The sequence below is a fragment of the Rhinatrema bivittatum genome, chromosome 8 (assembly GCF_901001135.1).
Source record: "Rhinatrema bivittatum chromosome 8, aRhiBiv1.1, whole genome shotgun sequence".
Classification (NCBI taxonomy): domain Eukaryota; kingdom Metazoa; phylum Chordata; class Amphibia; order Gymnophiona; family Rhinatrematidae; genus Rhinatrema; species Rhinatrema bivittatum.
The window spans coordinates 34,922,873-34,942,037 of record NC_042622.1 but is presented as its reverse complement, the minus strand read 5'-3'; the positions used below and the strand labels follow the sequence as shown (position 1 = coordinate 34,942,037).

At 43.0% G+C, this 19,165-nt stretch overlaps 1 protein-coding gene across 1 annotated transcript in view; it reads left to right on the top strand.

Annotated features, from left to right (window-relative positions):
• Positions 1–19,165, top strand: part of EYA2 (EYA transcriptional coactivator and phosphatase 2) — a 330,347-nt gene that overhangs the window by 66,600 nt on the left and 244,582 nt on the right. The window contains exons 2-3 of the mRNA XM_029613002.1: positions 13,550–13,668; positions 18,875–18,923. Coding sequence (XP_029468862.1) covers positions 13,560–13,668; positions 18,875–18,923 — 158 coding nt within the window. The 5' untranslated portion in view covers positions 13,550–13,559. The remainder of the gene's footprint in view (positions 1–13,549; positions 13,669–18,874; positions 18,924–19,165) is intronic.

The following is a 19,165-nucleotide window of genomic DNA, read 5'->3' as shown; positions in this document are numbered from 1 at the left end:
CGCGCGTCCCGGGGCTTTACACGCGCCGGCGGCCTATGCAAAATAGGCGCGTGGGCCTTTTAAAATCCGCCCCACTATTCCCGTTGAGGCTTCACCAAGGATTTTTACAAGGGCAATATCACCTTTTTTTTCCTGCTGGTTATAGAAGTAATTTTTAAAAAGACTTTACACACTTAAAACTGGGTTTTAGACATGTACATGCAGTTTACACATACAAGTGGGCTTTTGAAAATTGCTACAATATATTTCATTGAATTGTCAATACGTTATACCCACGTTAAGTGCACTTTAACATTGCTACGATAGTATGTTACATTTGGAACTCCTTTGAAAATTATCTCCTAAGCCTCTTTAGATGCATCCCAACATCCTTCTGGCTTGTCACATTTTTCCGTTACCTTCAGGCCATTACCCCGAAGTCTCTCTCCCAGTTCGTGCTCATCCGTCTTTCGCCCCCCAACACATACAACTCCTTCGGGCTGCCATACCCCAAATTCCTGATTCCGCACTTCTTGGCATTGAATCCCAACAGCTAAATCTTTGACTACTTTTCGGGTTTTTCTAGGCCACTTCTCATTCTCTCTACTCCTTCAGGCGTGTCCACTTTGTTGTAGATCTTAGTGTCATCTGCAAAAAGACAAATGTTGCCTTCTAAACTCCCTGTAACATCACTCACAAAGATATTAAAACTGGCCCGTGAGGAATTTTGCTTATTCTTCTTTCTTCAGAATAGTTTCAATTTACCACTACTTGCTGCCGCCTGTCAGTCAGTCAATTTGTGATTTATTCCATCATCTTGGGTCCCACTCCCAGGCTTCTCATTTTATTCATGAGCCTCCTATACAGGACTGTATCAAAAGCCTTGCTAAAATACAAGTAAACCACACAGAGTGCTCTTCCTTGATCCAGTTTTCTCGTCACCCAATCAAAGAAAATCAATCGGATTTGTTTACAGGACCTTCCTGTGGTAACACCACCTGTTCTGCAGGGAGCTAATTAGAACGTTTCCCCTGTTTTTTCACTTGGGGGATAGTGTTTTGAACTCCATATCCATGCTCAGTGGTAACATCCAGGCAGGTACTGGCTCAGGGGGTGATGGGATGGCGGGGATCCTGCACTAAACTTCCCCTCATGCTCCCACCCTCAGTGGTGTGGCTCTGCCTCAAACCCCCACCCTCCGTCCCCAGCAGTCTGGTCTCTTACATTGTCCGTGCGTGTCAAGAGAGGCAGAATCTTCTTTTGTGTGGCCTGCAGGGGGCTGCTGACATTCCCTTCCTCCACTCTTGGCCCGCGGGGGCAAAAGGTTCCGGATCAATAACCTGGTCCAGAATCGCCACTGGTAACACCAGCGGTTGGCGCATGCCCCCTTTTTCTGAAATGTGCGTAATGTTGGGGAGTGGGGGGGGGAGGGGGATGATAGACACGAGGAATCTCCTGGAAGGCATACTAAGGAGGGAGAGACCTATAAATTACAGGCCATAATATTTTCTCCAATCCAGAGCAGAGGCTGCTTTCAGAAGCTGCTTATAATCCAGTTGCAATATAGTACAACACCCACACAGCAATACTATCGTACTCTGAATGTGAATATTTTTATTACAGAAATCCCTGAATATGCCTATGAATAGCATTTTGCATACCAACACATTTTGCTGATTCAAAGCCGTAGGGAGTGGTAGAGAATCAAAACAGACTGTCCTTTGAACATTTGACTAAACTGCCAGCCCAGAAAGGAGTTGGTTTCAGTCTAGAATCCCAGGAACTATAGATTTCCTCATTGAGAATTTGCAAGAACTGATATCCTTCCTTACTTTGCACCCTCCTTAGGGAAGCCAGGAACAGAGCTCTCTCCTTCAATGCTGTCTTTCCAGAGGAGGCCTAAGATAAACCTTGTATTCTGTACCTGGTCTGGGAATAAAGCAGTATCTTTCACATGAAATTTTATTAGATATTCTCAAATTGTCAAGCATCTGTGAGAGTTCCTCGCATAAGCCACAAAACAATCAGTTCTTTCTTTTCTCACTTGGTTTAAATCTTTATTAGAAGCAACATGATGGAAGAATGGCTCTCTTCCTTTCTAAAAATCATGTGGTTTGCAATATTAGGGGGCAATATCTATAGCAACTTCCCTGCAAAAGAGGTAAATCCTCTAAAGTCATTGGAATAATTCAAGACAGCACTGTCCTCTGCTATTTCCAGGCTTCAGGTCTGGTTTGAATTGTTTGGACCAATTCCAGGTTCCAAGTCAAAGAATCATACATAGGGAAATGGAATTTCCTCTGAACTGATTAAGGGAAGGTCGATGGCAGAAGGTAATTTAGCCAGCTAAGTCTGGTTGGGCCAAGAAGCTGATCTAAAGTTAGACGGACAAAGTTAGCCGACTATATTCACTAGTGCACCTGCTATTAGTGTTAGAGCAGAAGGCTATGAGCTAGGGTAGACCGGGGTTCAAATCCCACTGTTGCAAGTCAATTTACCCTCTGATGCCTCAGGTACAAACTTAGATTGTGAGCCCTCTGGGGATAGGGAAATGCCTACAGTGCCTGAAAAAAAATCTGCTTTCAAGTGCCAAAAAGCAGAATATAAAAGATAAATTAAAAATAAAAAAAAATAAAATAAAACTATGGAACGTATCTCCAAAGCAAGCCAGAGCAGTTTATCAGGCTAACTTTGCAGACCTCTCGGAGATTAATGCTAGCATTTTACAATTTGTGTGGCAGGAGCTGTAGTTTATAGAATACCACGTATTTCTGCTCCAAAAGTACATGCATATGTTTGAGTATGCACAAGAAAATACATACATATGCATGTTAAGTAGCACATTATTTTGGAAACATTGGAGGTAAATTTGAAAAGGATTTACACACATAAAATTGTGTAAATGCACATTACCCTTGTAAGTGGGCTTTTGAATACTACTGTGGTATATACATTGAATTGTCCATAGGTTAATATGAGCAAAGGATGATAATAGAATGTAAAAGTAATTTGTATTCTTGCTTCTAGCGGGCAGCAGGTTAAAACATACAAAAGTAGATTTAAAGAGCAAGACCCTCATAAATACATAGCATAACAATGATAAAAGGCATAAAGATATCAAGGCACACAACAAAGCAAAAGGCATAAAGACTCAAGACCTGGCTGTTCATGCAGGCTTTTCCATAACTCCAATTTTATTTAACTCATAACAATCAACACACATCACCATCAATATCACTATTAGCTACCTCTTAAAATGTAATTATATGTAATTATCTGGTTTTCCTTTTCCTTTTTTTTTTTCCCTTCTTACTCCAAGTTCAATTTCCCCTGTTACATGTAACTGCTTTTTCCGCACAATTGTTCAAGTTTAAGCTTATTTTGCACTCCTGTTTCATGTGAACCAGCATGATGGGACTATTGTCTTGAATGTTGGTATATAAAAAACTTAAATAAATAAATAAAATATAAATAAATATCAAGGCACACAACAAAGCAAACAATCATATTCTCAGACATTTTCAATAGTTCATAAGCGCACTTCACGTGCATAAATGTTTTTTAAAAATTTGCTACCATACATTTACACCTGTAACTCCTTTGAGAATTACTTCCATTGCGAGATCACATACAAATGTTAACAGGGGACAACAAGGACCTTCCAGGGAGGGTTCAGAAGCATAATTAAAGCGAGGGGGGGTGTGTGCGTGTGTAAATGTTACATAATGGGCCGGATTTTAAAAGGGTTACGTGCGCCGGGCCTATTTTAAAAAAGTCTGGCGATGCGCGTAAGTCCCGGGGCTTTACAAAAGGGGCGGTCCGGGGACAGGGCCAGTGGCCTCCGACATAGCGGCCATTGCCGCTGTGTTGGAGGATTGTGTGCCGGCAGGTGCAAAAGGTAAGACAAGAGTCGGGGGGGGGGGGTAGAGTAGGGCTAGGGGGGGAAAGGTTAGGGGAAGGGGAAGGGAACGGAGGAAGGCAGCGTGGCTTGGCGCAAGCAAGGTGCGGGTAGCGCGCGCACATGTAGGCCACGCATGCTTCTTTTTAAAATCTACCCCATTGTTTCTGAAAGTTAGTCACACAATCAAGAATGACACGTTTTCCCTAACCATCCCCTAATAAACATTTTACATATTTTAAGGGAAAGAAAAATTAGCTCCCTCCAAAATAAATATATGACCTAACGAAAGTGAGAGAACTTTAGATCTGTCAAATGTATGAATGGTATGGTAACAGCGATACTGCGTGGCATATCTTGTTTAGGTATCGCCTTCAGAAGATAATGCACTCTCAAACCCTCCCTTCAAGTCATTATACCCTTACAGTTTGCATTGTCTACCAGGAAAAGAAATGTTCCACTACACCCATCCAATCCAGTCTGTACTTGTATAATATATGAAAAATAATACTTAGTAATTTAATGGAACCCAGACACGTTATGACGATTAATAAATGTTTTCTGCATTTACTTAAGAATACATTGACTGAACTGGGGAAACCTGACTGCCGTTGACAGACCAGGCGCTCTAAGACAGCTAGTTTATTTATGTATACCGGACTCATCTCTTTTAAGGCAACTGAAGTGCAAGTAGAAATCCAGGAGTTTCAGAGAGAGAGGATTGTCATTACCCAATATTTAAAAAGATGTATTTACTTTAAGGAAATGTGTGTGTACACATTTCAGAGTGGAAGTAATTTTCAAAAGAATGCACATGCATGAAGCATAGACATTTTCAAAAGCCCATTGTCGCACATAAAAACCTTTTGAATATTCAGTGAAATTTCAAAGGAGCTACGTGCACAAAAGTAGCAATTTTCAAAAGCCCATTTACGCACGTAAAATCCAGATGCATGCTCCTTTCCGGGGCGTGAATCCTTTTGAAAATTGCCTCCTATGTTTTTAATGCCATCTTGGGAGTTCTGCATTCAGGGGGTCCTGATATCCCATCTGCCGCCTCTCCAGCACTGCATGATCAGATCCTTACCTCTTGTGAATGAGATGACCATTGCTCCAGAAAGGTGGGCTGGGCAGACAGTGTCACCGGGGCTTTCCTTATGCCTTTGATCCATTCACAGTGGGGGGTGGGGGTGGGGTGGGTCCTCCTCCTCCTCCTCCTCTGCTCCCCCCCCTCCCCCCAGCTGTCATCCCCTGGGTTCCGCTCCCTGACACTGCTCTGGAACAGGGCATTGAAAGCACAGTCATCCCTTCCTCTAACTGTTCTAGCCCCAGGAGAAGGAAGGCGGGGAGGGGAACGGGAGTGATGACAAGGATCAGAAATTCTGCAAGCTTCTTGGCATGAATGGGAAGAGGAAAAAGGAGAATAATGTCTTCTGTGTTTTGTTTTGTTTCTTCCAATGCTGCTTGGTTTGGTCCCAGACTAGCCTCGTGCACTTGCTCAGCCTTCACCCTTAATTACTGTAGTAAAACTATGAATAGATTCATAATTTGTTATTACATTGCATAAGTTTTATTTTTCTTTTATTCTACGTGTTGTATAACCATTTTTCAAGAGATGTTGTTTCTTAAGGTATGTGCCCAGGTCTTGAAACATACTTATTTATTCAGTATCTATTCCGAATTATTATGTAATTACAATAGTTGCAGTAAGTAGAAGACTGAAACGGGGTAAGATCAGAGGGAGGAATGATAGCATTTCCCCAGTCTGGTTTTTTAAATTTTTAAATGGACTGGATAAATTAAAACCAGAGCTCCAATTACAGAGTTATCTGGGGAGCAGGCCTGGGAATCTCTGCTTTCTCTCAGCTGTTCCTCAATGACTAATCAAAACTCAAGATGCATGCAGCTATTACGGGGAATTTGCTGGCAAAGAACTGCGCTGTAATCAGCTCAGAAGAACATAAGCCCTCTCGTTTAATTTCTTGGACTACCAAATTGCTGGAAATTTTAGGCATGGGCGGCTTTACTACGTCAACAGGTTTTGTTTGGTTTGTAAATGGCTACCATCCATAGAAAGTCTAGCAGAAAGAGAGGAAGGAGGAAATGTTTTATGAAACATTCAAGCACTCATCATTCCCTGATTGCAGCTCGCTGCTCTGTCCAGCAAATTAAACAGAAAATATGCTTCCCCATTTTAAGTCTGGCTTTAAATGAATGGGAGGTGAGGGGAATGTTGGGTAGAGACTCTTCTGGAGTTGGTTAGTTAACGTCACGAGGCTGAACTTTGTAAAGTTCAGCAGCAGGAGATTTTTTATAATTTGTAAATATGGCATCTACGTTTGAAAATAGGACCATGTGGGTAGTTGTATAAGAGTCTTATCTAATACTGAACTGGGATTGGCGGTTCTTATAAAAATAAAATACTGAAATGCATAATAAATAAATACAAATAAATGTCCATAAAAAAGGTTAATAAACAAAGAAGCTTCTAATTGGTGGAAAACTCCCCATGGAGTCTTCCGTTGCTTTGTGGCAGGTGCAAAGCCCGTATCATAAAAATCTTTTGACATTCCCTTCTTAAGGCTTCATTTTCAAAAATAGTGTACATGCATAAAACCCTATGAAAGTGACATTTTGAAACTCAGTCAGGGCCCAGTGTGCAAAAAAAAAAAGTGTGTGCATAAGTCAGTTTCACGAGTAATTTTATACATACTACAAAGATGCATTCTGGGATGGGCAAAGCTGAAGCAAAGAAAACATTTACAAGCATACTTTCAATTTTCAAATGTGCGTGAATCTGCATGCGCATATTTACGCCTGCTCAGGAACAGGTGTGAAATGTGTGTGTGTGTGTATTTATTGGCACTGGTTCCACCCACGCCCAGGAAATTTCAAAGTAGACTTCTGCCCAGAAGCCCACTTTGAAAATTTATCCTGAAGTCTGCGGGTACTTTGTGCCAGCAAACTTTAGCCCTGAGCGAGTTGCTGAAAATTGCCCTCTTAAAGTTCAAAATGTGATTTGCAAAGTATTTTTGCTGAGCTGCAAATAAGTTAAAACCTGAAATTTTTTCATTAAATCTAGGCCTGAAATGGATGGGCTTGGTGTTTTCAGATTAAACTAAAGGCTGAAGATACAGTTGTGCATTTTGGTTGTACTCTGCTCTGATCAATTTTTTTGAGGTAGCAGAATATACAAGTGCTGTAAATAAAAAAAAAAATACAATCATGTAACCCTAACCCTGGAGTACAGTTTGGGTTCTGAAGTGAGGACATGCAGATGATTAATGGACCTATAGAGACCTGCAGGAGTAGCAGTACACCAGACAGGGAGGACCCTCCAGTTTCTCCTCCCATATCCATGAGACCTGGTCCAAATGATGTACCACATACACCTCCTTCAAAATACCAACTCCTAAACTATCGGGCGGATTTTCAAAGCCCTGCTCGCCGGCGCGCCCAGAACCCCGGGACGCGCGTAGGTCCCGGGGTTTTCGGAAGGGGGCGTTTTGGGGGCGGGGCCGAATGACGCAGCGTTTTGGGGGCGGGGCCGGGGGCGTGGTTTCGGGCCGGGGCGTTCCGGGGGCGTGGCCACGCCCTCCGGAACTGCCCCCGCGTCCGGTCTCGGCGCGCGTGGATTTACGTCTCCCTCCGGGAGGCGTAAATCCATGGATAAAGGTAGGGGGGGGTTTAGATAGGGCCGGGGGGGGTGGGTTAGGTAGAGGAAGGGAGGGGAAGGTGAGGGGAGGGCGAAAGAGCATTCCCTCCGAGGCCGCTCCGATTTCGGAGCGGCCTCGGAGGGAACGGAGGCAGGCTGCGTGGCTCGGCGCGCGCCGGCTGCCCAAAATCAGCAGCCTTGCGTGCGCCGATCCAGGATTTTAGAAGATACGCGCGGCTACGCGCGTATCTTATAAAATCCAGCGTACTTTTGTTTGCGCCTGCTGCGCAAACAAAAGTACGCGATCGCGCAGTTTTTCAAAATCTACCCCTTTATTTCTAGGTTTTTTGGCATAGGGCAAAACATTGTCCGTACTGAATACTCAGAACTCATGGGATTAAAGCGGTCAGTAGCACTTGTTTCAAACCATACAGTGGGGCATTCCCCATGACTGAGAATATAGTGCCTCAGCTTTCACTTGAAAGTCCCTTCGATCTCCCAGCCAATTTCTGGGAACAATAAGGCTTACATTCCTTCTCCCATGAAATACTCCCCAGTTCATCCATGGCCCCAAGCCCCCTATCCCAAGGGACCCATTCCACTTCCATACATTCTTTACTTTTACCCCAGTCTCTTTCAGGGAATAAGGTGCACCCACTGAATCTTATTCACAACTTCTTAAATACTCCTTTCTTTTTTCCCCACACAGCGCACCTCATCAAAATTCACATCCAAAAGGGACGTGCAGTTTCCTGAACTGTTCACAACTCTTCAGTCATCCAACTTCCCAGCCGTTTTCCACGCTTCTCCATCCCCATAGCATGAAGCCTTCCCTGCTCTCCTCCACGCAGTGGACCTACTGGGGTACTCGTCATTTCAGAGTCGTCGTCCCCCCCCCCCCCCCCCCCCGATTCATAGCCTCGGGCCTCTCCCTTTGAGGAGGAGAAGCCCCAGCAGGGCTCCAGTCCCATGGGAAGATTCCCCCTGGCCAACCAGGCCGCAGGCTGGCCACTACATCTTGGAGGTCCTTTCCTTTGCCAGTCCCATAACCCAAAAAGCAAGGCTCCCAAGAGAAGAACTGGGGAAAGGCTGAGTCCTGCCAAAAACTCCCAAATTTTATACTTCCCACTGAACCCCCACCGTGGATTATTAAAGGAACCCACATATCCCATAAATACTTAAGGCAAAAGTTATCATTTCTCACCCTATGAAATGCCATTCAGTGGCCATTTTCTCCCACAGCAGTTTCAACATTCAAACACATTTCTCAAGCATGTTGTTAAAAGTGGTAACCTCTGACTAATTAATTCAATGAATACCAGCTTCAAATAGTTTAAAAGATTTATTAATGGAGGAAAGCGTGGTACCTCCATGGAGAAGCAAAACAAAACAAGTGGAAAATGATTCTAAGCTTGCTCAAAGATCTGACGTGCGTGCTGAGCCTTATAAGGGATTCTATCAGCCTATCACAGAATGTCTGCAAAAGCCAACCCATTTACCTTATAGCCAATCAATACATTTTAGCATGTGTGTGCGTGCTCTCACTGTGGGCCGGAGCCTCTTGTTATCAGTAGCAGAGAATAAGACCAAGTTAGTTTCGTTTTCTCAAAAATGATGTCATCCGTGCTGGCTAGTTCTCTGGTAAGCTTAGTTATCATAGTGTTTCATAGTGCTAATGACACGTGTGCAGGATATATGCAATTCACTATTCTACAATGTAAAACATAAGTCCTGGGTCTCCCCCACTCAGACTATCTTGTGCACTTGAAAACCAAAAAGAGGGTCCCATTTTAGGAGTCTCCCCACAATCAGAATTGGGGATCAGAAAACTCTGAGAAGTTTGATACTTCTGAAATTTTTGAAAAATTCTGCATGTCAATATTTCAGGGGGTTTATCAATGGTTATCATCACATTTATCAATAACATTCCAGTATTTCATTCAGTGTCAAACAGTGGTGAACAAGTGAAACAATTCCACCCGAATTTAATTGGAGCAAAACTGATAATTTCTACTCATTTTGAATCCTATTTTCAAAAGTTGCTCCTCGCATTCGATTATGGCAAATCTGATTTGAAAATATCGCCCCTTTCAGTTTCATGAAATTCTTTTCAAGAGAAAAAAATCTTTGGAATATTTCAGTGTTGATTCAAAAGATGCACACCCCCCCCCCCCCCCCAGAATAAGATTTTTGCATTAACAATTATTCTAAAATTCAGCTTTCAGAGAATAAGGTAACTTATCTGGGCTGGGCCTCTTCGATCCCCACTAGTGTCTTCTAGGATGCTAATGTCTTCATGGTAGTAGTCTGGGGCTTTGGGAGGCAAGGCTTGTATAACTGTAGATCAAAGCTTGTCCTTGCTGGCTCTCCCTGCAGACAATAATTTTAGCAGGAGTTCCTGTAGATAAGAACTTTGCAATTTGTTAGGCCTGCTGATTACTGCTCTAATTCTGATTTTTGGTTTCAGAAAAGGAAGTGAAATTGTTATCCTATATAGATTCCATCGTTGCTGCCCCTCACCTACCTTTTCCTGATTTTCTTATACAGATTGTTTTTGGGTGCAAAGATTCAGTTTCTTGCAGAGTTACCCAGTTAGTAAAAGTGATCCCTGTCTTCAATTAAACTCGAATCTATTAACCTACCTTTGAGACTTTAAATCTTAACCATGCTTATTTGTTTTTTTTGGTCTCTTTTGACTGGATTGTAAACTGCATGTCCTGCAGGGACTGTCTCATATATGTCTGTACAATGCTACATACACCTTATCATGATATAGATATATATTTTTTTATAATACATACATTTGCACACACCCACAGATTCCTGGCCTAGCTTCAAAATCTCTTACCACCTAATCAGCTGCCAAGTAGCACGCAATCCCACTGTCAGCCAGCAGCTCGAAGACTTACAGGCCGATTCAGAAAAATGCACGGGAGAGCTGGCAAGTGCACAAGCTTCTCTCCTGGGCGCGCGATTCAGGAGGGTGGCCTATGCAAATTAGGGCCCGCGTTAAAAGGAGGCGCTAGGGACACTAGCGCGTCCCTAGCACCTCCTTTTTGACAGGAGCGGCAGCTGTCAGCAGGTTTGACAGCCAACGCTCAATTTTGCCGGCATCTGTTCTCAAACCCGCTGACAGCCACGGATTCGGAAAACGGACGCCAGCATAATTGAGCGTCCGTCTTCCTACCCGTGGGCTGATTTTTAATTTTTTTTTTTTTTTTAAGTTTTACTTTTTTTTTTTTTTACTTTTGGGGCCTCCAGCTTAATATCGCCATGATATTAAGTCGGATGGTGTACAGAAAAGCAGTTTTTACTGCTTTTCTGTGCACTTCTCTGGCGCTGGCAGAAATTAACGCCAGCCTTTGGGCAGGCGTTAATTTCTGAAAGTAAAATGTGCGGCTTGGCTGCACATTTTACTTGCTGAATCGTGCGGGAATAACTAATAGGGCCATCAACATGCATTTGCATGTTGCAGGCGCTATTAGTTTCGGGGGGGGGGGGAGGGGTTGGACGCTCGTTTTTGACACACTATTACGCCTTACTGAATAAGGGGTAAAGCTGGCGCGTCAAAAACGCGTGTCCAAATGCGGGTTAACAGTGCACTGTACTGTATCGGCCTGTTAGTTTGTATTGTCTTCAGCTTGCTGAAAGGAGCAAACCAATACACACATACGCCCGCCCGCCCTGACACAGAGAGGCATAGACCACATGCAGAGACAGGCACAGACACACGGAGATAAAGTCAAAGAGAGGCAGACATATCACACCCATACAGAGGCAAAGAGACAAACATACTACACCAGGACACAGAGAGACATATACATTCATACAACCAGATTGAGACACACACACACACACATCACACCCTGACAGACCATAACAAAGAAAGTCTGAGGCAGACAGGTCCAAAAATGACACACACTATACCCAAGGGGATACAGATAAATATACTACACTACCTTATAGAGAGACACATCACAACAGATAGAATGACCACATGTCACACCACACCCAGTCAGAGAGAGAGAGACCCAGTCACTTCATACCCAGGCAGATACATAACACCATACCCAGATATACACACACATACAGCACAATCAGACAGAAAAATACAGACTCCCCTTAACTAGACAAAGAGACACATCACATTCAAACACTGAGAGGCAAGGAGGTCACACTATACAGCAGGCACAGACAGATATCCCACACTTAAATAGGCCCAAAGAGGCAGGTACCCCAGCACCATACACAGAGATCTAAACAGCTCATGCCACACCGCATACACACAAACACACACCACTCACTCTCTCCCTCTGCCCCCCTCTCCCCAGGGCAGACTGAGAAGGGAAGAAATAATCACAGGAGCATGTTTTTTCGGAACCAAAAATGAAATAAAATAGGCCAGGCCAAGCATGTCCATCTGCCTCTTCTCCACCTCCTGCCTCTGGAAGATACTCTTGCCCGCCTCCCCTCACTCTCGGACTGATCCCCCTCAGGCTTGCTTCTCTCAGCAAGGAGTCTCCGACAAGTCACGCTGGGGAAGGATTCCTGAGTCTTAAGGCCACCAAACTCGGCTGAGGCTCAGCCAGCTTAAGGCACGGTTTCCCCTTCCCCCTTCTCCGCCTCCTGCCTCTCTCAGACACTCTGACCCCTCCCCTCCCCCAGCTGTGCGCTCTCATTATGGAGTCTCGGATGAGACTCTCATATCGGGGCCCCCTGGGAAGTCAGTCCACCTTAAGGTGTCGCCCTGGTTTGAGATTGATGAGCTGCCTGATGCAGTGATAGGAGCATTTCCAGGGAGTGCTGAGCAAGAACTGTGATCATTTCTGCCTCTCCTCACCCTTTCTTTCCATTAATAGCAAGCCGCAGTGCACAGGCAGTCCCCTCCTTCAACCAACTTTCTCCCTCTCAGGGTTTCTGGGAGCCAATGACTGGCCTGCAGCAGCAGGCACCCCCTCCCCCCAAAAAAAGGACCAATCAAAGATGAAAGTCAAATCCATAAACACTAATTCCCCTGGCAAAAGCGCTTGATTTAGTGCAGAAAACCATTTTAAGTTTGTGAGGGACAGTCACACAGAAGCAGCTGCTGTCCAGCTGATAGAATCTGTTGCAACTCTAATCACAGCCCTGGTTTTTAAAGTCATTTTTGTGCCCTTAAAAATGTGCAAAGTTGACAAAGCAAAAAACCAACTTCTCTGAATTTGCCATGTTTCAAACGACTGCTTCATGGGTATCTTCTTAATGAAAAATTGTCCCCACTAGCACTAATGGACACATTACATTATCACTGCCTCTAAAAAAAAAAAAAAAAATAGTGCAATTCACTAAATTATATATAGAGACTATTTTCAAAAGGTCCAATCACAAAACAGTTGTGGAGTCACACGAGCACTCTTTCAGGTCTTTCACAAAAGCCCATCGCTTCTTCAGCCAATCCTGATCAGACAATGTTCTGGGCCAATCAAATTTAAAAATCCCCCCAATGGTTCCAGTCATGAAATGTAAACATTCAGAACCAAAAGCACCAATAATTTTTAATTATTATACAAAAATAATAAAACATGCATACGCAACCCACTAAAAAAAAAAAAGTGAACTGTTCACGATCCATCAGAAAGGTCCACATGAAAGAAATTTATTCCAAAGCCAAGCCGTGTGGCTCTGTACGCCAGCGTCTGAAAATGCAAAACTGTTCTTTAAAATTCAGAAGGGCTTGGCTTGTACAGCTCCACCAGGCCAGTGTTTACGTACGTTCTGTTAGCAAAAAAGGAACAACAAAACTTTTAATAAAGTGGGGCGTAATCTCCTAGGGAGAGAACACTTCATTATCATTCCACACTTTTTCCCTGTGATGAAAACTTTAGTGAATTTTATTATGCTGAATTTATATGAAGACGGGTTTAGGTAATCGGTTTTAATATTCATACTCTTAGGAAAAAAAAATGCAATCATTAGTGAGCATGCATAATGGATGAATACATTTCATTTCTCCCTTTTTTTTTTTTTGTTTGCTTCAGGTATAAGGAAATGCTAGATCTAGTGATTCCACACAGCCTGCACGTAACTGGTGAGAACCGTGAGAGTCCAAGGCTTAACCTTTCTGACCGTCACTCCACTTCTCCAGATGACCTAAACGGTAGGTTGGCTGATCTGGTATTTAGTTTATTTGTCAGGTGCAATGAGGCTTGCTGACAAAACAAAAAGCGTATAATCTCCTCTCTTCCTTTAGAGTTAATCTGTGCCATTTCCATTAGAACATGATTTGCACTATTATGCATGTAGACCTACGTAGCTTTAAAATTATTTATTATAGGCAGTAAAGCTTTAATTTCTGGCAGTGAGTTTAGTTTAATTTAATTTTGGATTTATAATTTGGCTTTTGAGACTGGTCAGCCATTTCAAAGTAGATTATATTCAGTATGTATGTATGTATTCCCCTAGCCCCAGAGAGCTTACGGTCTGTGGGTTTCATTTACTAAGCATTTTCCCCATAGACACAGAATGTGAAAAATCCTTTAGCAAATAGGCCCCTAAGTTTGTACCTGAGGCAATGCAGAATAAAGTCATGGCCAGGATCATAAAGAGAGTTGATGGGAGAAGCAGGATTTGAACCCTAGCTTCTTGAGTCCTTAGCTTACTGCTCTCACCTCTAGGTTACTCCTCGATTTCTAAAAAGCAAAAAACAATATATATATATTTGTTATTATTTGTCATTATTGTTAATTTGCTGTGTCAACCCCTATCCTTCCCCTGTTTTTTGTAATTTCCGTTGCTATTGTTCGATGTAAACCAATGTGATGTTTCGACTAACATCGGTATAGAAGACTCTTTCAATCAATATATATATATATATATCAAAATATATATATATATATAAACCAGACCAGAACCCAGATGTCAATATTCCGGGGCTCTGAGTGTTCTGTGATGCATTTTGCCAGTCTGAAAGATCTGAAGCCATCCATCAAATAATTAAAACCAAAAAAACAAAACATAAAAATAAAACTGTTCTGAATCATAGTACTGCCCCATCCACCCACACAGACACACAGAGATCATTGAATGCCACCTGGAGACGAGTGATGCTAAAGCTGTCCCAGCTCGGAAGGGATGATAAAGCCGTCTGAGGTCTCCAGCTCCGGAGCTGGCAGGCAGGAGCAGAACACATTCCACAAACCATTGATAGTACACTGGAAAGTCCTCAGAGTTTTCACGCTGTTTCTTTCTAATTATTTTTTTTTCTTCTTTAAGCTAAAGACACAGACAAATGTTCAATCTGCTTCTAAAATAATTGGCAAGTGCCATAAGTCATTTGGTGTCTGTCTGCACCTTCCTGTCGTGTGAGACTGGTTTCATAGCAACTTCGGTAGGATTTTTACCCGTGGGCGCGTTCATGAAAAATTTTTTTTCTTTACACTTACGACACGAACAATTGGGCGACAATCAAATCCGCTAGAATCTCAGGTAAAGTCCTAGTTCTGCATCGCTCCTTGAGTCTTTAGTGAACATTACAGAGTCTCGATTACCGGTATATGGGCTCCTGGATATTCAAACAGACTGGACATGTTACAGACCATGTTGAAGTATCGGGATCCAAGTATAGTGAGATTGTGTATGAGTTTAAAAAAAAACAAACCCCATTGGAAAGCCATAAATTAAATATTTGATTAAATAGTAAAAAAAAAACGGGTTCACATACCTTATTAAATGATTGCTAATACAGGACTTTTGTGTAGCTCCAGTGCAATAGAAACAAATAACTTTAAAACAATCATGATTTAATAGGCATCTGTGTGCTAAAAAGGTAATTTGGGTATTTGTTTTCTGCTAGCAAGGGATAAACCTGTATGTTGAGGATAAAACACAGTACTGTTTGCATAAGTGTTTCTCCTTCTCTGTACCTCGTTAAAGAAATGAAATACAGGCTTTCTTTTAGCACCTTAGCTAGCGTGCGAATTTCTCATATAGTCTTCCTACCACTGGATGCTGAAAGCACTGTTCTGTGGAGAAGGCAGTCTTCAATTTCTCGAATGCAGAAATGGCCTCCGCTGACCATTTTGAAGCGTTGGCACCCTTGCAAGTCATCGCAGTCAAGGGTATGGTTAAAGAAGAATAATTCTTTATAAAGCTTCGATAGTAATTGGTGAACCCCAGGAATCTCCTTAAAGCCTTCAGGCTGGTAGGTTAAGACCAATTCTTGATACTTTCAAGTTTGTGAGGGTCCATTTGGAAGCCTTCCTTTGACATTATGTAGCCTAGAAAAGGCACAGAGTCTTTGTGAAATTCACACTTAGAGAGTTTGGCGTACAGCCAGTGTTCGCAGAGATGGTGGAGTACTTGCTTAATGTCTGCAATGTGGGTGTCCAAATCCTGGGAGCAGATGAGTATATCGTCCAGGTAGACCACAACTTTCTTGTACAGCAGATCCCGCAAGATGTCATTCATCCAGACCCCAACAAGCTCTTCATAGTAGAAGTTGATGCTTCAGATGTGGGGGTAGGGGCTGTGTTGAGCCAACCTGGAGACTCGAAAACCTTACGTCCCTGATCATTCTTCTCACGAAGATTCTCTCCAGTCGAGAAAAACTATGAGATCGGCGATAAAGAGCTCTTGGCAATAAAGCTTGCATTCGAGGAATGGCTGCCTTGGCTTGAAGGCGCTCAACATCAAATAACCGTATTCACGGATCATAAAAACCTAGAGTATCTATGCCACGCACAACGTCTGAATTACAGACAGGCTAGATGGTCATTATTCTTTAATCGTTTCGATTTTGTGCTCAAGTTTTGCCCTGGAGATCAAAACTCCAGAGCAGACGCCCTGTCACGCTCTTTCCATTCAGAGGATGTGCCTGATGAGCCACAGCACATAATTGACCTGAAGAAAATCCTTTTGGCATCCACACAGTCTGTGCCCGCTGGAAAAACTATCGTTCTAAAGAAACTCAGGAAGAAAGTGCTCTTTTTGGCGCACAATTCCAAGCTGGCTGGCCATCCTGGTTAATGCCGTACCCTGCTCAAGATATAGGAGCTGTATTGGTGGCCTACTATCAAAAAGGATACCTATTCCTATGTGGCATCCTGCACCAATTGTGCTAAGAACAAACCTGCTTCTGGACAACCGTGGGGTCAGATGCAACCATTGCCAGTTCCAGATCGGCCCTGGTCGCACATCGCTACTGACTTTGTAGTCGATTTACCTACTTCTGGAGGAATGAACACCATCTGGGTGACTGGATCGTTTTAGCAAGATGGCACACTTCGTGGTGCTCCCTGGCATACCCTCAGCCTTGGAGCTTGCAAAGCTCTTCATAACACACATATTCCGCCTCCGCGGCCTACCTTCACACATCGTATCCGACCGTGGGTCCCAATTCACGGCACGGTTTTGGAAGGCCTTGTGCAAGTTATTCGACATTACTCTGGATTACACTTCAGCCTACCATCCGCAGTCGAATGGCCAGACGGAATGGATGAATCGTACGATGAAGCAGTTTATTCAAGTCTATGTCACGTCCTGACAGAATAACTGGGCCGAATTGCTTCCATGGGCTGAATTCGCCATCAACTCTCATCCAGCAACATCTACTGGATTGTCACCATTTGAAGTGGTTTATGGAAGTTCCCCAACACCGCTACTTCCACTGAAGCTCTCAGTGACTTCCCCAGCAGCTCAATCCATATGTTTATGCAGCTAGCTTTAGGACAGATCAGTGACATGACCAGAGTTAGCTGCAGAAGTTAAATGGCTGACTCTGAATACTGGAGCTAGCTGCTTAACTTATGTGGCTCCTCTATGAAACGCCTCCCGCCTGCCCCAGGTTGCCTCCGATTTATGTGTCTAAATTCTAGCCGCATAACTAGTTATCTGGCTAGAATTTAGGAGCATATGTCTTTTAATGAGCCAGTTTTGCCACTTAGATGGATAACGTTCCAGATATCCGCCTAAATGGCTTTTGAATTGGAAGCATGTATATGAACTGGAAGCATTGCCTACAAGTGTTCCTTCTGAATATATTCACTGTGTCTCTCAGGTTGACTCTTTTTGCTGTAATAAATGGTTTATGTACATAGGGTTATAATTGACATATAATGAGAGAGGACTGGAAAATCAGACATCTGGGGAAAAGTAACTTTAGAAAAGAAAATGCTTATTTTTCTCCGAATCCTCTTTTCCATCATTATAAATACCTTTTGACTTGCCAACTTAATTTTTCTCTTCTGTTTGCATGACCCAAGGGGGTTAGTTGTGATGTATGACAGCCAACTACACACTCACATAACCTCTTCCCCACCCCCAAGCATGATAGATGCACAACAGGGTTATAATCATTCAGAGTTTAATTCCTGAGTCCACAATTTAGATATTTTATTTTAAGATAAAACTGAAGCAGACAGCAGATAGAGTTGCTAGCTTAGAAGGGAAATGGTGATACTGCGCTATTCCCCTTGCCACAAGTCAATAAATGCCTCATTGGGCCAGTCTGCCTAGATTATAATTATCACTTATGAATGTCATCAGTTCATTTGTTTTTGTAAAAAGCCTGGAGGGTGTGAATTGCATGCGACACTACAGCAACACACACAGCACTATGACAACCTTAAGATTTGAGTGGGACAGGAAGCAAACAGCTACAAGCTTGTAGTTAGATTGGATTTTGCTCGCTATCAACTTACTCGTTTTATTCATCGTATTCTACGTAAGGATGGACTTTCTTCTGCAAACAACATAAAAATTAATGATATTTCTTTGTATCTGAAACCCAGCAAACTTCATAACAAAATTCCAGGTTCCCTCTGTAACCAAAAAAATTGGCCTGGATCAGGGCTGGCCACCTACCTCTCCCTCCCTTCTCACCTATCCACCCAATCTGTTTAAAAAAAAAAAGAAGAATTGTGTCCCCTGGACTCTGGCCAGCCTCTCCCCTACCACCCTCAATCCCTCCCTCCAACCCTTCAGAACAACCCCAGACTGCTCACACCAAGCCAGCAGCAGGATTCCTCTTTACCTGCTTCTGGCTTGGTGTCTGCATTTCTCCAACTACGTAAGCTAAACTAAAGAGACCCAGTGTTTCTGGCCTAGCACTGCAATGTTTTCATGGATTATTTTGTTACGGTAGTTGGTGAGAGGGGAACACAAAACATCAAGTTAATGATACCAACAAAACAAAAAAAAAACCCCCAGTGACACAATGCCATAAAGCTAAAATGTTTTTCATGCACATCTCTAATTCTGTTTCAGAATGAGATGTTGAAACAGTTTCCTCATTGAACTTTATCATATAAATGTGTCATTGAAAGCTAGAGAAACTTAAATATCTTTTCTTTTTCTTTTCTTTTAAGGGGTAACCACGGAAGCCCTGCTGCTTGCATCTCAACTGAGCTACACAAAGTAAGAGTACTTTGCAAAATATACAGGTAAATGTTTAAACCCCTGCGCGGGCATCCATGTGCGAGCGGTTCCCGGCGTGCGCACATGGACGTGCTGATTTTATAACATACGTGCGTCAACGCGTGCATGTTATAAAATCTGCTAGCTGACTCGTGCCCAAAAGGGGGGTAAATTTTCTAAGAAGTGCACGGTGATGCGACAGGGCCTTTCCCCATTTCCCTCCCGGTCCGCTCCAGTACCTC